The 19,035-nt window shown below is 35.5% G+C and overlaps 2 protein-coding genes and 2 long non-coding RNA genes across 4 annotated transcripts; all 4 read right to left on the bottom strand.

The window, feature by feature from the left end:
* Window positions 1-604: 604 nt before the first annotated feature.
* Window positions 605-2,778, bottom strand: LOC130434485 (uncharacterized). The gene is made up of 4 exons (XR_008908684.1): window positions 2,720-2,778; window positions 1,256-2,530; window positions 1,010-1,130; window positions 605-898 (listed from the first exon to the last, which is right to left on the bottom strand). It is a non-coding gene; the product is annotated as an uncharacterized LOC130434485 (long non-coding RNA).
* Window positions 2,779-7,230: 4,452 nt separating this feature from the next.
* LOC130434765 (uncharacterized) lies at window positions 7,231-8,437 on the bottom strand. Its single transcript, XR_008908715.1, has 3 exons — window positions 7,671-8,437; window positions 7,464-7,557; window positions 7,231-7,363 (listed from the first exon to the last, which is right to left on the bottom strand). It is a non-coding gene; the product is annotated as an uncharacterized LOC130434765 (long non-coding RNA).
* Window positions 8,438-12,411: 3,974 nt separating this feature from the next.
* On the bottom strand, window positions 12,412-13,446 carry LOC130434695 (trace amine-associated receptor 4-like). The gene has a single exon (XM_056764990.1). It carries the CDS (start codon window positions 13,444-13,446, stop codon window positions 12,412-12,414), a length of 1,035 nt encoding a protein of 344 aa, XP_056620968.1.
* A 3,862-nt stretch (window positions 13,447-17,308) lies between these two features.
* LOC130434679 (trace amine-associated receptor 4-like) lies at window positions 17,309-18,334 on the bottom strand. The gene has a single exon (XM_056764964.1). The coding sequence runs from the start codon at window positions 18,332-18,334 to the stop codon at window positions 17,309-17,311; it is 1,026 nt and encodes a 341-aa protein (XP_056620942.1).
* Window positions 18,335-19,035: the final 701 nt, after the last annotated feature.

The following is a 19,035-nucleotide window of genomic DNA, read 5'->3' as shown; positions in this document are numbered from 1 at the left end:
TGAAAAGCAAAGAAAAAGCAATTCTTAGATTTCCATAATCCCTAGATTAAGGAGCATTGGCGCATTTGGATTCAAGATACAAAACAGATAGAATGTTTTCTGTCAATAAAGTGCATTCTGAAAAACGTCTGTGACTTTGACTTTTGACAAAAAAATTATTACAAATACAATTAATATGATCCGCCATCAAGAGAGTTCTTTAAATAAGGTACTTTCACATTTTCATTCTGCTAAATGTCTTTAAATGAATCTAAATCTATAACCTGATTCAGATATTAACCTCTTTATTACATCCTCCCATACATGAAACCTTCATCCTACAACATTACACCTCATATTGCTGCTGATTCAAGGGGGAAAAAAATCTGTATGGACAGAATATCGAGATGATCTGCTTGCTGAGTAAAAACTGTATCCCACAATGCAATGTGCTGAATGAGTGATCAATATTTTTTGTTTTTCAAGAACAGAACATGTAATAATTGTATAATATCTGCTTATACATCTATCTAACATATCTGCTTAAAAATAATTGTGTCAATGATAAAAATGTCACTTGCATATGCGGGCTCCAAGTGAATAGACATTAATGACAAAAAGCCTCAAAACACTAATTTTGGTTTCATGAAGTCTTTAATCATTTCAATTTCACATATATAAAATATTCAAACATTATTTTAGTATTATGCAATAATGACTCAACCATCAGGACATTTTTCTTTGCTTTTTAATTTCAGCAATGTTCTCGAAAAACAAAAAAAATAATGTATACAAAGAGAGATGGAGACCACTTGACTGGTCGGAGGCTTGACCCGTAGTGCCATTCATAGTGCAGTCTAGAGGATGTTCGGCTGTAGGTGTTTTCAGCATGATGTTAAGATGAAGTGAGATGCATTTCCTACACACAGAAGGAAAATAATAAATATCAATTGAAACTTATTTCTCTTTTATTGCTTCCAAAAAGAACAATAAGTAAGTTGACCGTGACCATGACGGCCATGTTACAAACCTCAAAACATTGATGTTTTTGTCCAAGATGCAATTCATAACCATTTTTATCCAAGTTGAATTTCAGTATCAACCCTGCTAGGCTGCAACACACAAAACATCTCCAGACCAACACAAAACCCCTATGACATATGGAATATGAAAATTAGGTCATTTCCTTCACTCCTCACAACAAATAGAAAAAAACACATTTAAAGTTTTCAAAACATCTGCATATGGAGCTACAACAATATTTTAAAGAACTTACAAGATGTTATATTGGGTAAGGCACAAGATCTCTCTTCGGGACGTTGCCAGACAAGGAGCAATTTTACAAGTAGACTTGCTGTGAGAACTGAAACATGTCATTAACATGGGTGTCAAACTCGGTTCCTGGGGGGCTGCGGTCCTGCAGAGTTTAGCCTCGACACTGCCTTTGACTTATTCATTGTAAGACTTGCAGGCAGGTGTGTTGAGGCTTGGAGTCAAACTCTGCAGGACAGTGAGCCTCCAGGAACCGAGTTTGATACTAGAGCTTTCAATGACAGTCAGATCACAAGATGATGGTGTGGGGGTCAATGGTGGTGTGGGGATTCAATTGTTCAAAAATATATATTTTTTATTTATTTTTTATTTTTATTTTATTTTATTTTATTTTATTTTTATTATCAACTTTTTAAATCTTTTTTTATTGCTATTTTATTATCTTTTTATCAAAATTTTTAAAATGACTGATACATTTTGCAACACGGCCATATCTTGTTAATTCACATATTGATGTAGAATCTGCTCTAAATAGCCCAAGCAGTTTTCCACTTTTTGAGGAAAAAACAGGACTTCCACTATCTCCTTTAATACCTACAACAGAAATGAATAATTCGTTTTTTTGGGTGTCTTTTATGCAGAGAGGTTGCGCCATAATTTTGCCCTGCTTTTTTTCAAAGTCCCCTCGATCGTTCAGGGAAAAAAAATAAACGCGGTCCCCTATGACAATTTGATTTGTGATTGTTTTTAGATTTTCGAATTGAAGAGAATCCACAGAACCTTGCAATTTAATTTTAGCCAAATCCTGGTTTAGATTTCTTTCTGCACAATGAGCCAAATAAATTAGAGTATATTCATATTGCAGAAACATTACAAGTATACTACAATCATCAAGATTCTCAATAACATGATTCACTGTGATTACAAATCCAGATCCATAATAATAACCAAGCCCTCTACTTTTAAATATTTGTTCCTTGTTAGACCAAATTAATATAACACACGCAAAATGCCATTTCAATATAATATTGTCATGTGGTATAATTTTTCCATCTTTAATGCATTTTGGACTAGGATTAGATTTCAACTCTGCTACAACATGCACGAAAAAGTCTTCATCTCGAAAATGCGAAATGAACCTATTCAAATATAAACCGAAAGTATAGCCTTTTCGGTATTTTTCTAAAATATATGAGTCATTTTCAAAGGATTTAAAATATGGTTTGGGATTTCTCACACTTGTACAAGTCGTAAATGTAAAATTGTCCATTTTCTGAATCTGATGGGAATCATAGAAAACACAAAGGATTATTTTCATTAGTAAATATTGCAGCACTACCAAATTTGGAAGCATTGTTTTGAGAGGTTATACATTAGTGAATATTTGGTATGTAAAACATATTGCTATGGGAATAGTTATACTAATACAAATGAATTCAAAATACAATTAATAAATATAAAGCCATACCTTTTAAAGTTTCAGTTTTGTCTGCAACGTCTAAGCACACCCGGAAACCAAAGGCTTTTATAGGTTCCATAGAAGGTGTGGTGTGAGGGAGGTACTGTTCTAGAAAAACGAAACCTTAAAATTTAGGCTTCCAAAAAACAAAATATCACTTCTCGAAGTTTTTGTGCACATTCCTGCTTAATTACTGGAACAGTTTCATCACACATCTATGTCAATTTATTTGTACTGACAGAACAAAGTTCATTACGAAATAGACAATTTAGAACATGGGCGTTTCTAAAAATGCAATCCCTCCCATTGTATTCAACTACATTCAAAGGTTCCACTCCCACTCAAACTCAAAACTTCTAACCAATTAATATTTTAAAGCTTGAAAAGTTGATTCATTATATTAATGGACAACTAAAAAGACATATTTTGTCTTTTAGGGAGTTTAAATGTATTTCAATGCTCATTGGTCAATGTAAATATGTGTCATCTTTGAAGTCAGCTGGGGCCCCCTTGTGGAGTGAGAAAGATGCTCTTATTGTCAAAAGCATCCTTGAATGCTTTTCAATTACAAAAAAAGAAAAAAGAAGAAAGAAAATATTTGCCTTCAAAGTATGAAAACATGGTGGAGTGCAAGTTTGTGTATGTCCACATGACTGTAGTTTCATCAATTTATGTACTGACTGACCAAGTTTCAACATAGAGCATTAAAGACATGTTTCTGTTTATATTACTTTAGGTTTAACATTCAAATAGATGTATTGTCTCTTCACGATCACTACAAAGATGTAACGGGTGTAAAATATTTCAGACTTCACTTTCTGCCTGCCTTATTTATTTTGTTTTGTTCTCATGTAAACAAATTCTTCACAGTTTATGTCACTAACGCTTCTATCTGACAAAAGCATGTCATAGCTATAAAGGAAAACAAAATTCGTATGGAGTCTGCATAATCTCAAGTACCAAACAAACAGTGTCATTATTAAAAAACTGTGATTGTGATCATAAAATAAATATTTACTTCATTTGTTTATTCCTTAAACTACAAACCCGACTCCAAAAAAGTTGGGACACTGTACAAATTGTGATTAAAAATGGAATGGAATAATTTACAAATCTCATAAACTTATATTTTATTCACAATAGAATATAGATAACATATCAAATGTTGAAACTGAGACATTTTGAAATGTCATGCCAAATATGGGCACATTTTGGATTTCATGAGAGCTACACATTCCAAAAAAGTTGGAAAAAGAAGCAATGAGGCCGGAAAAGTTAAAAGTACATATAAGGAACAGCTGGAGGACAAATTTGCAACTTATTAGGTCAATTGGCAACATCCATCCATCCATTTTCTACCGTTTATCCGAACGACCTCGGGTCACGGCAATTGGCAACACGATTGGGTATAAAAAGATCTTCTCAGAGTGGCATTGTCTCCGAGAAATCAAGATGGGCAGAGGATCACCAATTCCCCCAATGCTGCGGCGAAAAATGTGGAGCAATATCAGAAAGGAGTTTCTCAGAGAAAAATTGCTAAGAGTTTGAAGCTATCATCATCTACAGTGCATAATATCATCCAAAGATTCAGAGAATCTAGAACAATCTCTGTGCGTAAGGGACAAGTCCGGAAAACCATACTGGATGCCCGTGATCTTCGGGCCCTTAGACGGCACTGCATCACATACAGGAATGCTACTGTAATGGAATTTACAACATGGGCTCAGGAATACTACCAGAAAACATTGCCGGTGAACACAATCCACCGTGCCATTGGCCGTTGCCGGCTAAAACTCTATAGGTCAAAAAAGAAGCCATATCAAACATGATCCAGAAGCGCAGGTGTTTTCTCTGGGCCAAGGCTCATTTAAAATGAACTGTGGCAAAGTGGAAAACTGTTCTGTGGTCAGACGAATCAAAATTCTTTTTGGAAAACTGGGACGCCATGTCATCCGGACTAAAGAACACAAAGACAACCAAAGTTGTTATCAGCACTCGGTTCAGAAGCCTGCAACTCTGATGGTATGGGGTTGCATGAGTGCGTGGCATGGGCAGCTTATACATCTGGAAAGGCACAATCAATGCTGAAAGGTATATCCAAGATCTAGAACAACATATGCTCCCATCCAGACGCTGTCTCTTTCAGGGAAGACCTTGCATTTTCCAACATGACAATGCCAGACCACATACTGCATCAATCACAACATCATGGCTATGTAGAAGGATCCGGGTACTTAAATGGCCAGCCTGCAGTATAGATCTTTCGCCCATAGAAAACATTTGGCGTACCATAAAAGAGGAAGATGCGACAAACACGTAAGATAGTTGAGCCTGTATTCGACAAGATAGGACAACATTCCTAATCCTAACCTTTAGCAACTTGTCTCCTCAGTCCCCAGACGTTTGCAGACTGTTATAAAACGAAGAGGGTTCATTCCATGAAATTTAAAATCAATTTATTTTTCCCTTAAAGTGATACATTTTCTCAGTTTAAACATTTGATATGTCATCTTTTGAATTCTGAATAAAATGTTGAAATTTGAAACTTCCACATCATTGCATTCTGTTTTTATTTACAATTTGTACAGTGTCCCAACTTTTTGGGTATCTGGTTCGTAGTTAAATTGAACTTTTCTACACAACTGCCTGCTTGGCACAACATGGGTACGATTCACAGCATGGATGAGACCCCTGAAGCCTTCATCCTCCACCAGTGAAAGAGTCTTTGCTGATCATAATTACCAGTGCCTCATCAATCATCTGCCTTCAAGAAATGAAGCTGGCATTTTCGATGACAAATACAAGTCACATGTAAATGTCAAAGTGAAATTATGATGATGCACCTTGTGTGTGTACAGGATTGGTGTCAGGCGCAGTCTCATGCAGAGCTCTAAAGTGTCTGAGCATGGAGGAAGTATTATTTGAATACTGAAGCTCCTTATCACACACCAAACATCTAACCTGTTAAATCAATTAAAAAAGGATGTAGATGTCCTCTGAATTATAAGCGAAATAGTGATTTGTATTATATACCAAAACATACTGTACTAGAAGATATCATTTCAAAATGTTCCCAAACAGGGGATGTTTTCCTTTTTCTTAGATGCCATTTCTCATATAACTTATCACCACCTCACCAAAACATATAAAGGAGTAAGAGAAAAGGAAAAAAAGAGAGAAAGCAATGAAAATAAAGTTAAAAAAATATTAAACTAACTAATCGCTAGCAATCAAAACCAGAAAGTAACTAAAAATAGTATATTGATTTATTTAATAGGCTATTATCTATGTCTTTAAAGTTTTCAAACTACACTACTGTCCTTACAGTTCAACCAACCAACCAGACTGTGCCAGATAGGACCATTAAAGTAAGGTAGGGATTTGATACGCAAACCGAAACACGCACGTGATTGGACAGAAAGTGAGGCTTCATCATCGACCACGTGATTCAGTTAAAAAAACACACGCCTCGAAACTGAGCTTCATTGGAAATTGCGCTGCGTGCTCGTTACGCGCATCGGGTCTTCGGTGTCATATGTAACATCACTAGTGTAAGGCCATGAATATATAGTTATGGGTTTAATAATGGGCTGTCTTTTTTGTTTCTTTTTGTATGTCCTCCAATTGTTCATTGAATGAAAGTTGCTGGCTTATGTAATGCATAGTGGCAGTTAACGAACATCTATGTGCAGACACGTTAAACACAGAGAGAGCATGGTGCTTTGCTGAAAATATGATTTGTTTCGAAGGTAGTAGTTTTAATATTTGATGGATGTGATGGATTTTACATATGTCATATTTAAATTAAATTGTTTTGTTTTAGTATTATGCACGAGATGGCTGTCTGAACATCACAAATAAGAATAGCGGATGGTAGAGATATTATTGCTTTTACTTCTTTAAACATAAGGGTTTATAAACAAAGTTTTAATTGTTTTTATAATAATGTGTTTTACCTCTTAATGTTTTGGGTAGGCTATGTGATGTTTTTCTTTGATATTTTAAACAAGTCCTTAAATTAATGAACTGTGCTTTCCCTTACAGGGGTGCACGATTACCGTTTATTTTTCACTTAATTGTTATACTTTAATTGTTTGGGTTTTGTTTGTATTTCAATTCTTTCCTGTATTGGATGTTGTACTGGGCCACATTACCCAAGGAAATAATTGAACAAGTTGTGATTATTTCAGGGTGTTTACTGATCTATTCAAATTGCACTACCCATGAATTAACAGTAGTTTTTATTTACACTATTTATTACACTTATCTTTCTTCTTTATTTGGTTCTCCAAGAGGAGAACATTTGTAGGTCTGATGTATTTGCTCACAGGTGAATTTTGTCAATGATAAGATAATACATAAAATACGTTGCTTTCAAGTGAATAGACATAACAGCCACAAAACTAATTTAGAATTTATGACGTCTTTAAGGCTTACAAATGCTTTACCCATTTCAGAACGATAAATGACTTCCTTTTCTTAAATGAGCAGCATACAATAATGACTTAACCATCAAAACATTGGTTGTTTGCTTTTTATTGAAAATAGTGTTGTATGGATGGAGAGGCTTGACTGGACTGAGAGTTTATAATGATTGATGTAGATGTAGGTTCTGCTGTAGATGTTTCAGATGATGTAGAGGGTTTACATTTCCTACAGAAAGATACAATAATACAGATTAACTGGCTTTTATTTTTTTAAAACCTTGAGGAAAAAATGTAGAGTTATTTGACTGTGATCGTCATGTAACAACCTTAAAAATCTGATGTTTTTGTCCAAGACGGGTTTCTGCAACTCACTTCAATACATCTTCTCTATACCAACGAATGTTGTTACATACAGGACACCTGCAGGTTACATTTGGATTTGAATTTTTATTTGTATACAATTTATAGAACAATAGTTCATGTAAACAATTATACAAATATCTACTTTAAAAAATATATTTTGAAGAACTTACAAGATGTTGTTTTTGGTGAGGTAATCTCTATCTCTTTGACTGCCAGCAATGGACAGTTGCCGGCATACAGATGAGAGCTGAATCCTTGTAGAATTACCAGAGATATGCAACGTGGGTCCTGGAGTGCGGTTCTTTATTTTAGCTCCTAGTAAGCATTACTTGAAATTGATATTCACGTGTTTTTCCATTTCATTCCATTTTCTACCGCTTATCCGAACTACCTCGGGTCACGGGGAGCCTGCGCCTATCTCAGCAGTCATCGGGCATCAAGGCAGGATACACCCTGGATGGAGTGCCAACCCATCGCACACACACTCACTCATTCACTCACGCACTCACACCCTACGGACAATTTTTCCAGAGATGCCAATCAACCTACCATGCATGTCTTTGGACCAGGGGAGGAAACCGGAGTACCCGGAGGAAACCCCTGAGGCACGGGGAGAACATGCAAACTCCACACACACAAGTCGGAAGCGGGAATCGAACCCCCAAGGTGTGAGGCGAACGTGCTAACCACTCAGCCACCGTGCCCCCCAAAAAGTGGAATTAAATAATTAGTTACTTAATTCCATACATTTGGATGGGTTTTTTTTTCCTTTTTTTTCGCCCCATATTGTCAGTGGATAAAATTTCCTTAGAGACTACCTTATTTGAGGTATTTTTAATAAAATTATTGGTACAAAAAAAAAAAAATTGTATTTTTTTTTCTTCTGAATCTGTTTTAGGTTTGTCTCTAAATCTAGAAAGAGTTCTAAAACAAATCTGTAAAAAACAAAAGGGAATAAGATTTTTGGCAAATTGTAATTCAAATTGCCACAGTTATTGAGTTATTTACAGATCTACAGTCATACAGCTTTTACAGCATCACACTTTAAACTCAATGAATGATTCGTATAAAAAATCCCATTTAAAATACAAATAATAACAGAAATCCTTACCTGTATAATTTTTTTAATGCTCATTTATGTTTTTCTAGCAAATTTCCAAACAATTTATAGAAGCTCTGAACCAATCATTCAGTAGGGGTGGGGTGTGGGTGGTACTGGTAAAGATTATTATTTCCATTTACAAGAACAGAATAAATGAAAATATCTGCATTGAAATGTGGAAGAAACAGGGTGGAGAGCCTTTGTAATTAATCATTTTAAAGGTTGTTAAAGAAAATAATTTTACATTATTGCCCATGCAAGATCACTAGAAACATAAAGGGTTTTATTGTGTTTTGTTGTCATAGATTATTTTGCATAATGCCAAACACAGGACACTGTCTGCATTAGATCTAGGTTACAAAACAGTGACTTTATAACAGCGTCAGGAATAGAATCTTTAAAAACTGAAAAGAATTGTGTTACTATGAGTCGCTGTCATATCTACAACCAGCAATGCTAAGAAATATGCAGAAATGGGGAGTGTCTCGTGTATACAGGAACAACAGGCATTTCTAGAAGAGCAGTAAAACAATGCTGCACATTTCTCAATCTGACATTTTAATTTATGAGTTCAGGAATGAAACAAATACTAAATTTAAAAAAATGAAAAACTAAACAAAATGAATCCATGTGTGGTATTAGCACATACATACATTGAAACTCTTTACAATCCTTTGGAACATTTAGAAACATACCACAAAGACACACACACAAGAACTGATCTACATTCACAAAGCCAAAAGGTGGGATTAATAGTTGGGATTTTTAGCTGTCACGAGTATATTAGATTTTGTCTGTGGTGTTTACATAATGTAAGCCAAATAGCATTACACTTTTAACTTGAATTTAAATACATCCTATTTAAATTGTATTGTGTATAAAAATACTAATGAATTTAAATACCTATATAATTATAAGGCCATTATTTAAGAAAAGATCATGTTCCATGAAGATACTTTGTAAGTTTCCTATCATAAATATATGAAGACTTTATTTTTGTGACTGGATGGCAGTGCCTCTGATTAACAACTTTAAAGGCGATTTCTCAACATTTAGTTTTTTTTGCACCCCCAGATTCCAGAGTTTTAAACGATTGTATCTCTGCCAAATATTGCCCCAGCCTAACAAACATACATCAATTAAAACCCTTATTTATTCAGGTTTCAGATGATGTAAGAACTCAATTTCGAAAAATTGAGCCTTAAGATATTGTCAAGGGTCACATTTGTAAAATTATACATTTCTTGAAGGTCATACTAAGCAAGCCCATGCAATTAAATTAAACATTGTTTAAGTTTTGAATAACCTCTGCCCACAGGAATACTGCATTAAAGGGGTGTTGCCTTGTTGCGCTCCCACAGAGTGGAGGAAGAGTTGTTGTAGTAGATCCAAATGGCGGATCAACATCAGCCCGTTTTAAGACAGTGAAAACAGCGGAATAGTGTCAGGTAAATTGTGTGAAAAATACTGTCACTATCAAACTACACAATCAAAGCTTCGAAAACAGCCAAAGAACGTCGCCTTTAACAAACCTGGTTAACATTTGACCTAGACAGCCTCATTTATAGAGAGACTGAGAAAAATCAGTAAATGTCATTTAGGAATTGTCATTGACATCTCTCAGTTATACTTGCATTTTAACATTTAAAGGGCTCACCAAAATATCCAGATTTGTTTCCTCAGATACAGTACAAACATTCCAGTCTTCTATTCAAAGTCCTAACTCCCACAGTTGTATAAGCCATACTTGTAAAATTTTCTTGTCACATGCACTGTGAAAAGAAATAAATGCTTCCTAAAAACAAATTTGCATATTTAGTTTTTGAACACATTCTTATATAATTACTGATATTTCATCACTCATGTATGTCGATTTATGTGTGGGCTACTGAAAAATTTCAACATGGAATATAAAAGACAATTTTCTTTTGATATATTTTAGTTTTCATACTTAATCATTTAAAAGCTTCTGTTAGGTTTGAGGTATAACACCTATACAGCACAATTCACACTGATAATGCAAAGATCCATCACATAATAAGCAGGTATGTTTGGGTTTAATGAATTTATAAAGCCACGTCCTGTCTATTTTGTTTTGTTTTGTGTGTTAGTGTTAAGGTAATAACTGTCAGACGGGGGTGGGGTTGGTTTTAATGTGTATTGTTGTCACGTCAGCAGATTCCTTGTATAATGGAAACCATGTTAAAAAAATCTTTCTTTAACATTGACTGTTTTACGGCTTGTTTTCAGATAAATTCCTGTCATTTCTGAAGTTAATCCATTGCTGGGAAATGTAAAAGGTATGGAGGGGTAGGTCATTCATCGTATCCTTGAGAAAAGTACAGGTCTGACAAGTTATTATATGGGCGTTTCTAAAAATGCATTGAAATGATATGTCTTTTCTCGGAAAGGTGACGAAATCTGAAGCGAGTAGTTGAGAAACAAAACTTAACTTTATGTAGAAACATGAAAAAAATTCTGAAAACAAAACTCTATCTATCATATAAACGTTTCTATCTAATAAACGCAGGTTATACATAAGGGGAACCTAATTTGAATCGTGATCAGAAAATCACACTCGGCCACGTCTAATGCTGTGAAAGGCTTAGTCATCTGTCAAAAGTCTTAAGAGAAAAACAGAAGTATTTTACTTTAAGAAAAGGTTTGACAAGATAAAACAAAAGCATTTCTCATAAGCCGACAATAATTATGAATCTGTCCATTTGTTTCGTTAATCTCGATCAGTGGGTTTAGTACTGAAACAGATCATCAACATGTTGGATTTATTAATATTTGTCACTTATTTATATACTTATTTATTCCTTTTATATAACTTGTTAATATAAGTTATACATGTGGGTGATTCTATAATTGTTCATACATTTCGGATTTAAAAAAGTCACTGTCAGACATTACTCTCTCTCTCTCTCTCTCTCTCTCTCTCTCTCTCTCTGTCTCTCTCTCTCTCTCTCTCTCTCTCTCTCTCTCTCTCTCTCGTTCTCTCTCTCTGACACACACACACATTCTCACACTCTCTGCACTCTCAACTCCCTGTTTGTCACACACATCTGTAACTTAATAAATATTTTTATGACCTGAAACATCTTTAATTGAATCAGTGTGAATGTTGTAGCCCAAAATTCCTGTGTGTCTTATGTTTCCTCCCTAAACAATTGGATTGATTTTTAAACACACAGTGCACTAACAAGATCTTTACAATGATTTTACAGCAAAGATCCACCAGATGGAGACAAAAGCTTATAGTTTTATTTTAAAACAAAGGTCATTCTAAACAGTCAATGAAATAAAATAAAAATTTCCTTTTTATTTTTTAAAGTACTGTAGCAAATGGATTCCGTGATTATAAAACAAAAAGATATTTAAAATGAAAGAAAATCAGTTCTTTGTTTTTAGATATTGTATGATTTTATATCCTTGGATGATATGTGGTCTCCTAGTTTTGTTCAGAATTGTACTGTCCCTTTTCTACAGTACAAGTAAGAATTCAAAACCTTTAACAATAAAAAATGAATGTGGTGAAAAAACAACCATTTAATTAGAACCTGGCAAACTTGTTTCTAGAGACAGAGAAATATTATTGAAAATGACTCATATGTGTTCAAAGTCATTTAAACATGTGAAGAGCTCACTGCAATTCTCCCTTCAATTATGAATATGTTAATAGTCTTGTCCGCATTCGGCTGTTAATATCAAAGACATTTAAGTGAACGTGTCAACAATGCAGGATCTTTGCTTGGAAATGCATCCTTGATCAAATAATGTCTCACATAAACACAATCATGTCTTATTCATTCAAGTGTCAAGGTGCTGAAGTCATTGTAGCCACATATATAAGTGGATATAAGAATCTTAAATGCCTTCTGAAAACGAGGGTAGAAAAACCCATAGATTAAAGGATTACAAGTTGAATTGAAATAGCCAAACCAAACCAAAGCATCAAAAACATCCACCGGTGTTGAAAAATTAAGGAAAGGATCGACGGCCGTGGCAGTAAAAAAAGGCAGCCAACAGACATAAAACACCCCCATCACAATGGCAAGAGTTTTAGCTGCTTTTCTTTCTCTCTGTGCAGAGCTTTGACTCTTCAACCCGCCTGTTGCCCCCACCGTGACACTTTCAGAAATAACTCTTGCATGTTTTCTCGCCACGTGGAAGATTTTCATATACAGAGAGCTCATGATAGTGCCAGGAAGAAAGAAGGTGAGAAGTGAACAAATGAGACCCCACTGTTTGTTAAAAAACAGAACACAGCTTCCCACACAGTACACCTGCATGATAAACGTTTCCAAACCAACTTTGTTGATCCCAGAAAACACAACAGAAAAGCTGTACATAAATGAAAAGAGCCAGGTGAAGGTAGTAAATACGGTCACAGTGTTGTTTGTGATCCTCATATTGTATCTTAGAGGGTCACAGATGGCCCAGTATCTGTCAATAGATATTAAACTGAGATGGATTAAGGAAGAGATACTGAAAGTCATGTCCAAACTAGAATGCACTTTACAAACAACATCTCCCAGAAACCAACAGCCCTCGACAGATCGCACCATGCTGTAGGGCATGACCAGAGAGCCCAGCAGACAGTCGCTGGCAGCCAGAGAACGAACGATCAGATGAGTCGGAGACTGAAGCTGTTTGAAGTGAGAGATGGAGATGATGATCAGCAGATTCCCAAAAACTGTGGTGAGGATCATGAGCAACATGACAGCGTACATTGCCACTTTAACTACAGTGAGACGATGAGCTCTAGGACACGAGTCTGGCAGGAGCGGAAAACAGAGGAGAATATTCTCAGCGTAAATCTCACTCTCATTTGGAGACATCGCGTGCCACTGCGCCAAAACAAAACGCAGTAACCTACTTTTATATATGTAGAGAGAGAAGTCTTGGCAGAACTTTGAAGAGGAACAAGCACAGTACATCAAATACATAAAAACCATATGAGCATTTATACCCCATTCACACAATGAAAGAATATGAATTGGTGTTGCGCGGCACGTTTGGACATATATTTGCTCATGTTTGGAGAAAGGTAACGCCCTGACTCGTAAACACATTTGAATATGTAAATGCTTGTACAACGGATGCTACGTAGTTGTGGGTTTCGTTTATAAATTAGATGACATTGTTACTCTGTGGGATTGTAATTTAATGATGCACTTTGCACTTCTCGGGGTTTCCGGATGCGTGCAATTCGTTCAATCCGTGCGCCTTCTAAATAAAGAGTGCTAGCTGAAAAATTGCTGAGAAGGAGATAAAAAAAAACACCACTCTCTTTTACAATAGTAAATATAATTCAGATATGTTATGATATTGTTTTTTTTAAGAGTGGCCTGCTTTTGTAATATGTGTTCAACGCTCAATTTTACGCATTAGGAGTGATGTCCAACTTTGGAAAATTAAAGCAGATATATGCATGAATATATACTTAAGGATATGCGACCTATTAAAAATATGGACGTAGCTTCGTTTGGAGTGTAAACTAATGCTCAGGCAAAAATAATTCAGGGAGGCTTAGCAAAAAATAAGCAGGACACATATGCGAAAGATTATTGAGTCAAGGGCTAGAAGAATGACTTCTGAGGTGAACGAGTTGATCAATCAAATAACTAATTTGAGGCCAATATAGGTCCATTTCCCTTAAGTCTTTGTATATTGGTAGTATATTGTCAGTAAATTGATCGTTTTGCACCATAGGCTCCTGTAGACCTATGGTTTATTTGATCTGAGGTGAAAAGGAAAAAATATATAGGCTACAAATGTACCCACTCTTGTTAATAATGTTTTACCATTCTAATCCCAACACCTTATGTGGTGAATGTATTTTTGATACTGGCTCTTTCTGAAGAGGGACTTTGTTTTAAACTTGGCCTGTTAACCTTCCTAAATATTAGGAAAATGGCTTCTAAACCAGCCTGAGCAGCTTTGTCTCTTATGGATTATGGTGGTCTCCCAGATAGACCAAGCCTGTGATCCGCTGGTCCAGTGAATTAAACTTTATAAAGATTTTTATGAAAATTAGAACAATTATTCATACGTAATTTTAGAAAAAAGGACACAAACATGAATGTGCAAACAAAATAAAAGTTGATACTGTTTAACTTTTAAACATCAAATTAAGAATAACATTTGTATTTAATTATACATTAATATTTTGTAATTGTTTGATCTGTCAACACATTTACAAATGTCACTCATTCACACATATCGCTCATGATGCAATGTCTCTGTTTATAACACAAATACAGCAGCACTCAGGAGCCTTATTACAATTTCACACTTGAGTTCTCAAGGGTGATCACTCTTGACTTATTCATGCGTTGTAGTCGTGAAGTCCCCACCGGGTCAGCTCTCACATCTCAGATCAAATCTTTGTTTTTGTATTATGTAGTTTTGAGTTTTTAAAAAAAAATCGTAAGTGACTCAAAATGCACATTTGACTATTTATTATAATTTATTAAAATAAAAAATCTACTTGTATTCACTTATATTCAATAATAGTATTTTCTCTTACATACTTTTATATTGAATATATTTTGGGGTTTAAACATATTCTATAACAGAAAGTACAGCATAGGTCAGGACTTTAAAAGACAACACAACATAAGTTAAACAATTTGCCATACATTTTCAACCTAACGCTCATTGTTTAACCTCTGCTGTTTTAAATAAGAGAGTATCTTATTTTATACAGTAAATCTGATGTTCATATCAAGATGATTACACCTGGAGGCCTCTTAGGTCCATTATGACTGTATCAAATATTTGACAAGTTTACAATATGAAAGTTTAAGTGACCTGTTAGATATGGTGACCCATACCCAAAATGTGACCTCTGGATTTAACCTATCCAGTGAGTAGTGAACACATCCACAGCAAGTCGTGAACACACGTACACCCGGAGCAGTGGGCAGCTATCACTGCAGCCCCCCGGGAGCAAGTAGGAGTAAGATGCCTTGCTCAAGGGCACCACAGTCATTACCCGCCGGCCCTGAGAATCAAACCGGCAACCTTATGTTCACGAGTCTGACTCTCTAGCCTTTTGGGCACAACTGCTGTGTTAACTTTAACTATACTAATTTTGTGATTTTTAAGGTCATACTTTGGTTTATGGAGTGTCCACCAACAAGTTTACGTACCTACAGGGGCTAAGGCACCTTCTTTTCCTCATAATAGGCCGTTATTATTACCTTACATAAGACCCTCAAAAGATTTGTTGGGCGATTCATCTAATCCCCTCCTTTCTGTCAGCCTACACTGATCTGATTGGTTAGATGGTCTAGTCTGTTGTGATTGTTCTACCGCATGCAGTGGCACAAACGGAACTCAGGCGGGCATTAAACGGAGTGCCGCAAATCTTCCCCGAAACTGAAATTAAAATGATAGACGACTCATTTTCGTGATTCAGAGTCGACTCCTTTTTTCCCAAAACCAATAACTTTGTTATTCACTCACTTTATTCTTTACAACCTGGCAGACTACTTACATTCACGCACAGCAACATAACACAGGGCATGAAATATTATTTTAAGGACATTGTTAGAGTTACTCTAACTCTACTCGGCTAAACAATGTTTATTTATGCATTCATCTGGAGAAATTGCATTCATTCTAAGTCAGAGTGATTGAAATCACAGTTAGGTATGAAATACACAGTTAAAAACAGTCTACAAACAAGCGGATGTTAAGACCATTTTATACTGTGTTACAGTCTATGGTAAAGACTCTAAAATTTGAAATTGTGTCATCATTTATTAACCCTCATGTCAATCAAAACCTGTATAAGACAGTTTCATTTGTGACACACGTAAGAAGATATTTAAAGAAAAGACTTTCATGCATTAGAAGTCGATGGGGGCCAGTGTTGTTTGGTTAACATTCTTCAAAATATCTTCTTTTGTGCTCTGCAGAAGAAAGTAAGTTTAAAATGTTTGAAATGACATGCCGATGAATATATGACAGAAGGGTAGTCATCAGAATAGTGGATACTTAAAATAACAATACTGTGAATAGCGGTGAACATTAGATGTAAATCTGTAAAATAGGTTGATGTTGTCACGAATAGAAGCTGTTGTCTTTGCTTTTGATTCTTTTCTATGTGCTGTTTTGGAATCACTTTTGTAACCAGATGTTGTGAAACTTAATGTACACTGATGCACACATGTGAGTTCTGTGTTTTTATATTTCTGGATGGAAATCAATGTGAACTTTTCATTTTACAATAAAGTACAGCCTAAACAAGTTATGTTTTATTTGGTATCAAACAGATTCATTCAAGCACAGTACAAACACATCTCTCGCACAATGGGTTTAGCCTACGAATGGTAAGCTTGTTTTATTTTTTCTCCTTTATTAAAAAAACAGTTCACAAAAAAAATGAATAATCATTATTTGTCATTATTTAGTTTCAAACCTGTATTATTTAAAATATGTATTTATGTTTTAAAGACATTCAGAACAAGGCTTTTTAGGACCCCACAGATTTTCATCATGAACAAAAACAAAGTTATTTTTTTAAAAACCATTGTCATCGAAAAGCATACAGGTTTGAATAATAACAGATTTTTTTAAAGAGGATAAGTAGGTTTGTCTTACATTAGTGTTCTAAATGCAATAACATATACAGTACTACATTACAAATATATGTATGAGCAAATGAAAACTGTTAATTTATAGAAATCATATTTATTCGAATCTCAGTGTGTGTGAGTTACTAAATCCAGAGATATTGGATATGAGAATCTTAAAGGCCTTCTGAAAGCTAGGATAGAAAAATCCATAGATTATAGGATTACATGTTGAATTCAAATAGCCAAACCAAACCAAAGCATCAAACACATCCGGCGGAGTAACAAAATTGATGAAAGGATCGACGGCAGTGGCAATAAAGAACGGCAGCCAGCAGAGAAAGAAAACGCCCATGACAAGAGCCAGAGTTTTAGCTGCTTTCCTTTCTCTCTGTGCGGAGCTTTGAGTCTGAACTCCTGCGGTGCCCACAGACATCTTCTCTGACAAAACCTTTGCATGCTTTTTCACAACATTGAATATGCTCATGTACAGACAGCTCATTATAGTTCCCGGAATAAGAAACACCAAAATGACACAGATTAAGCCCCATTCTTTGTTGAAAAGCAGAACGCAGCCACCAGAACAAGATATCTGCAATAAAAGAGCTTCCAAACCAACTGCATTCACCCCTGAAAACACAATGCTGAAGCTGTACGTAAATGAAAAGAACCACGTGAGGGCGATGAATACAGTCACAGTGTTGTTTGTGACTCTCATTTTGTATCTCAAAGGGTCAAATATGGCCCAGTATCTGTCAATAGATATTAAACTGAGATGCAGTAAAGAAGAGATGCTAAAAGTCATGTCTAAACTAGAATGCACTTTACAAAAAATATTTCCCAAAAACCAGCAGCCCTCAACAGATCGCATCATGCTGTAGGGCATGACCAGAGAGCCCAGTAGACAGTCGCAAGCGGCCAATGACTGAACGATCAGATGAGTCGGAGACTGAAGCTGTTTGAAGTGAGAGATGGAGATGATGATCAGCAGATTCCCCAAAACTGTGGTGAGGATCATGAGCAACATGACAGCGTACATTGCCACTTTAACTACAGTGAGACGATGAGCTCTATGACACGAGTCTGGCAGGAGCGGATAACAGAGAATATTTGCATCGTAAATCTCAGTGTCATTTGACGTCATCACGTCTGCCCGAAGCTCTGACTGAAATGCAGACTTAAAAAACGTTGTGGACGTAAAAGGTCGCAGAAATGTGAACTGAATTATTTCATGAATTATAAAATGATGAAGACCAATATCAAAAGATAGATAAATATGCAAGAAGTACATGACCATTCAATACAACATTTCAAATGGACTCGTCTCTGTAGTTAGTCTCTTTATACTCTCTGATCTAAGATACCTCCCACTTAAAAGGAACCTGTGGTCACAAAATATCTCTCTTGGTTTTTTTTCTGCTAATTTTACTTTTATTGTAGAATTTATCCAAACAGAGATTGTTTCCTAGCTATACTTGTCATTTGCTCATATTCATATTCAAATCACACGAGTTGCCAGACTGTGATGTTGGATTGGGCATCTTACGGTCCAACATGATGCCTATTGTCAGTGGTAATTAATGTTTTTGCAAAGTTATTATTCAAAGTTTATGTGTTTTTCAATCATTTAAATGTGCAATTCATATTGATTAAAAATGATTGGATAATGCATAACAACAAAAACGAAATAAAAAAAAGGATTCCATTGATTAACTGACCATCCCAGGTCCATCTCAGGCATTTCCATCACCACCCAAGAGCAAAGTGACCATCTGACCATCCCAGCTCAGGCAATTGCACCCCCAACCAATGGCAAAGACGGACTACTTGTCACATTAATGATAC

Source organism: Triplophysa dalaica, chromosome 13 (assembly GCF_015846415.1).
Source record: "Triplophysa dalaica isolate WHDGS20190420 chromosome 13, ASM1584641v1, whole genome shotgun sequence".
Taxonomy (NCBI): Eukaryota; Metazoa; Chordata; class Actinopteri; order Cypriniformes; family Nemacheilidae; genus Triplophysa; species Triplophysa dalaica.
This window is presented reverse-complemented; position numbering and strand designations above follow the sequence as displayed.

Bases quoted from the DNA above. Each gene is read 5' to 3' on its own strand.
- LOC130434695 (XM_056764990.1), bottom strand. From the start codon at position 13,446: ATGTCTCCAAATGAGAGTGAGATTTACGCTGAGAATATTCTCCTCTGT.
- LOC130434679 (XM_056764964.1), bottom strand. From the start codon at position 18,334: ATGACGTCAAATGACACTGAGATTTACGATGCAAATATTCTCTGTTAT.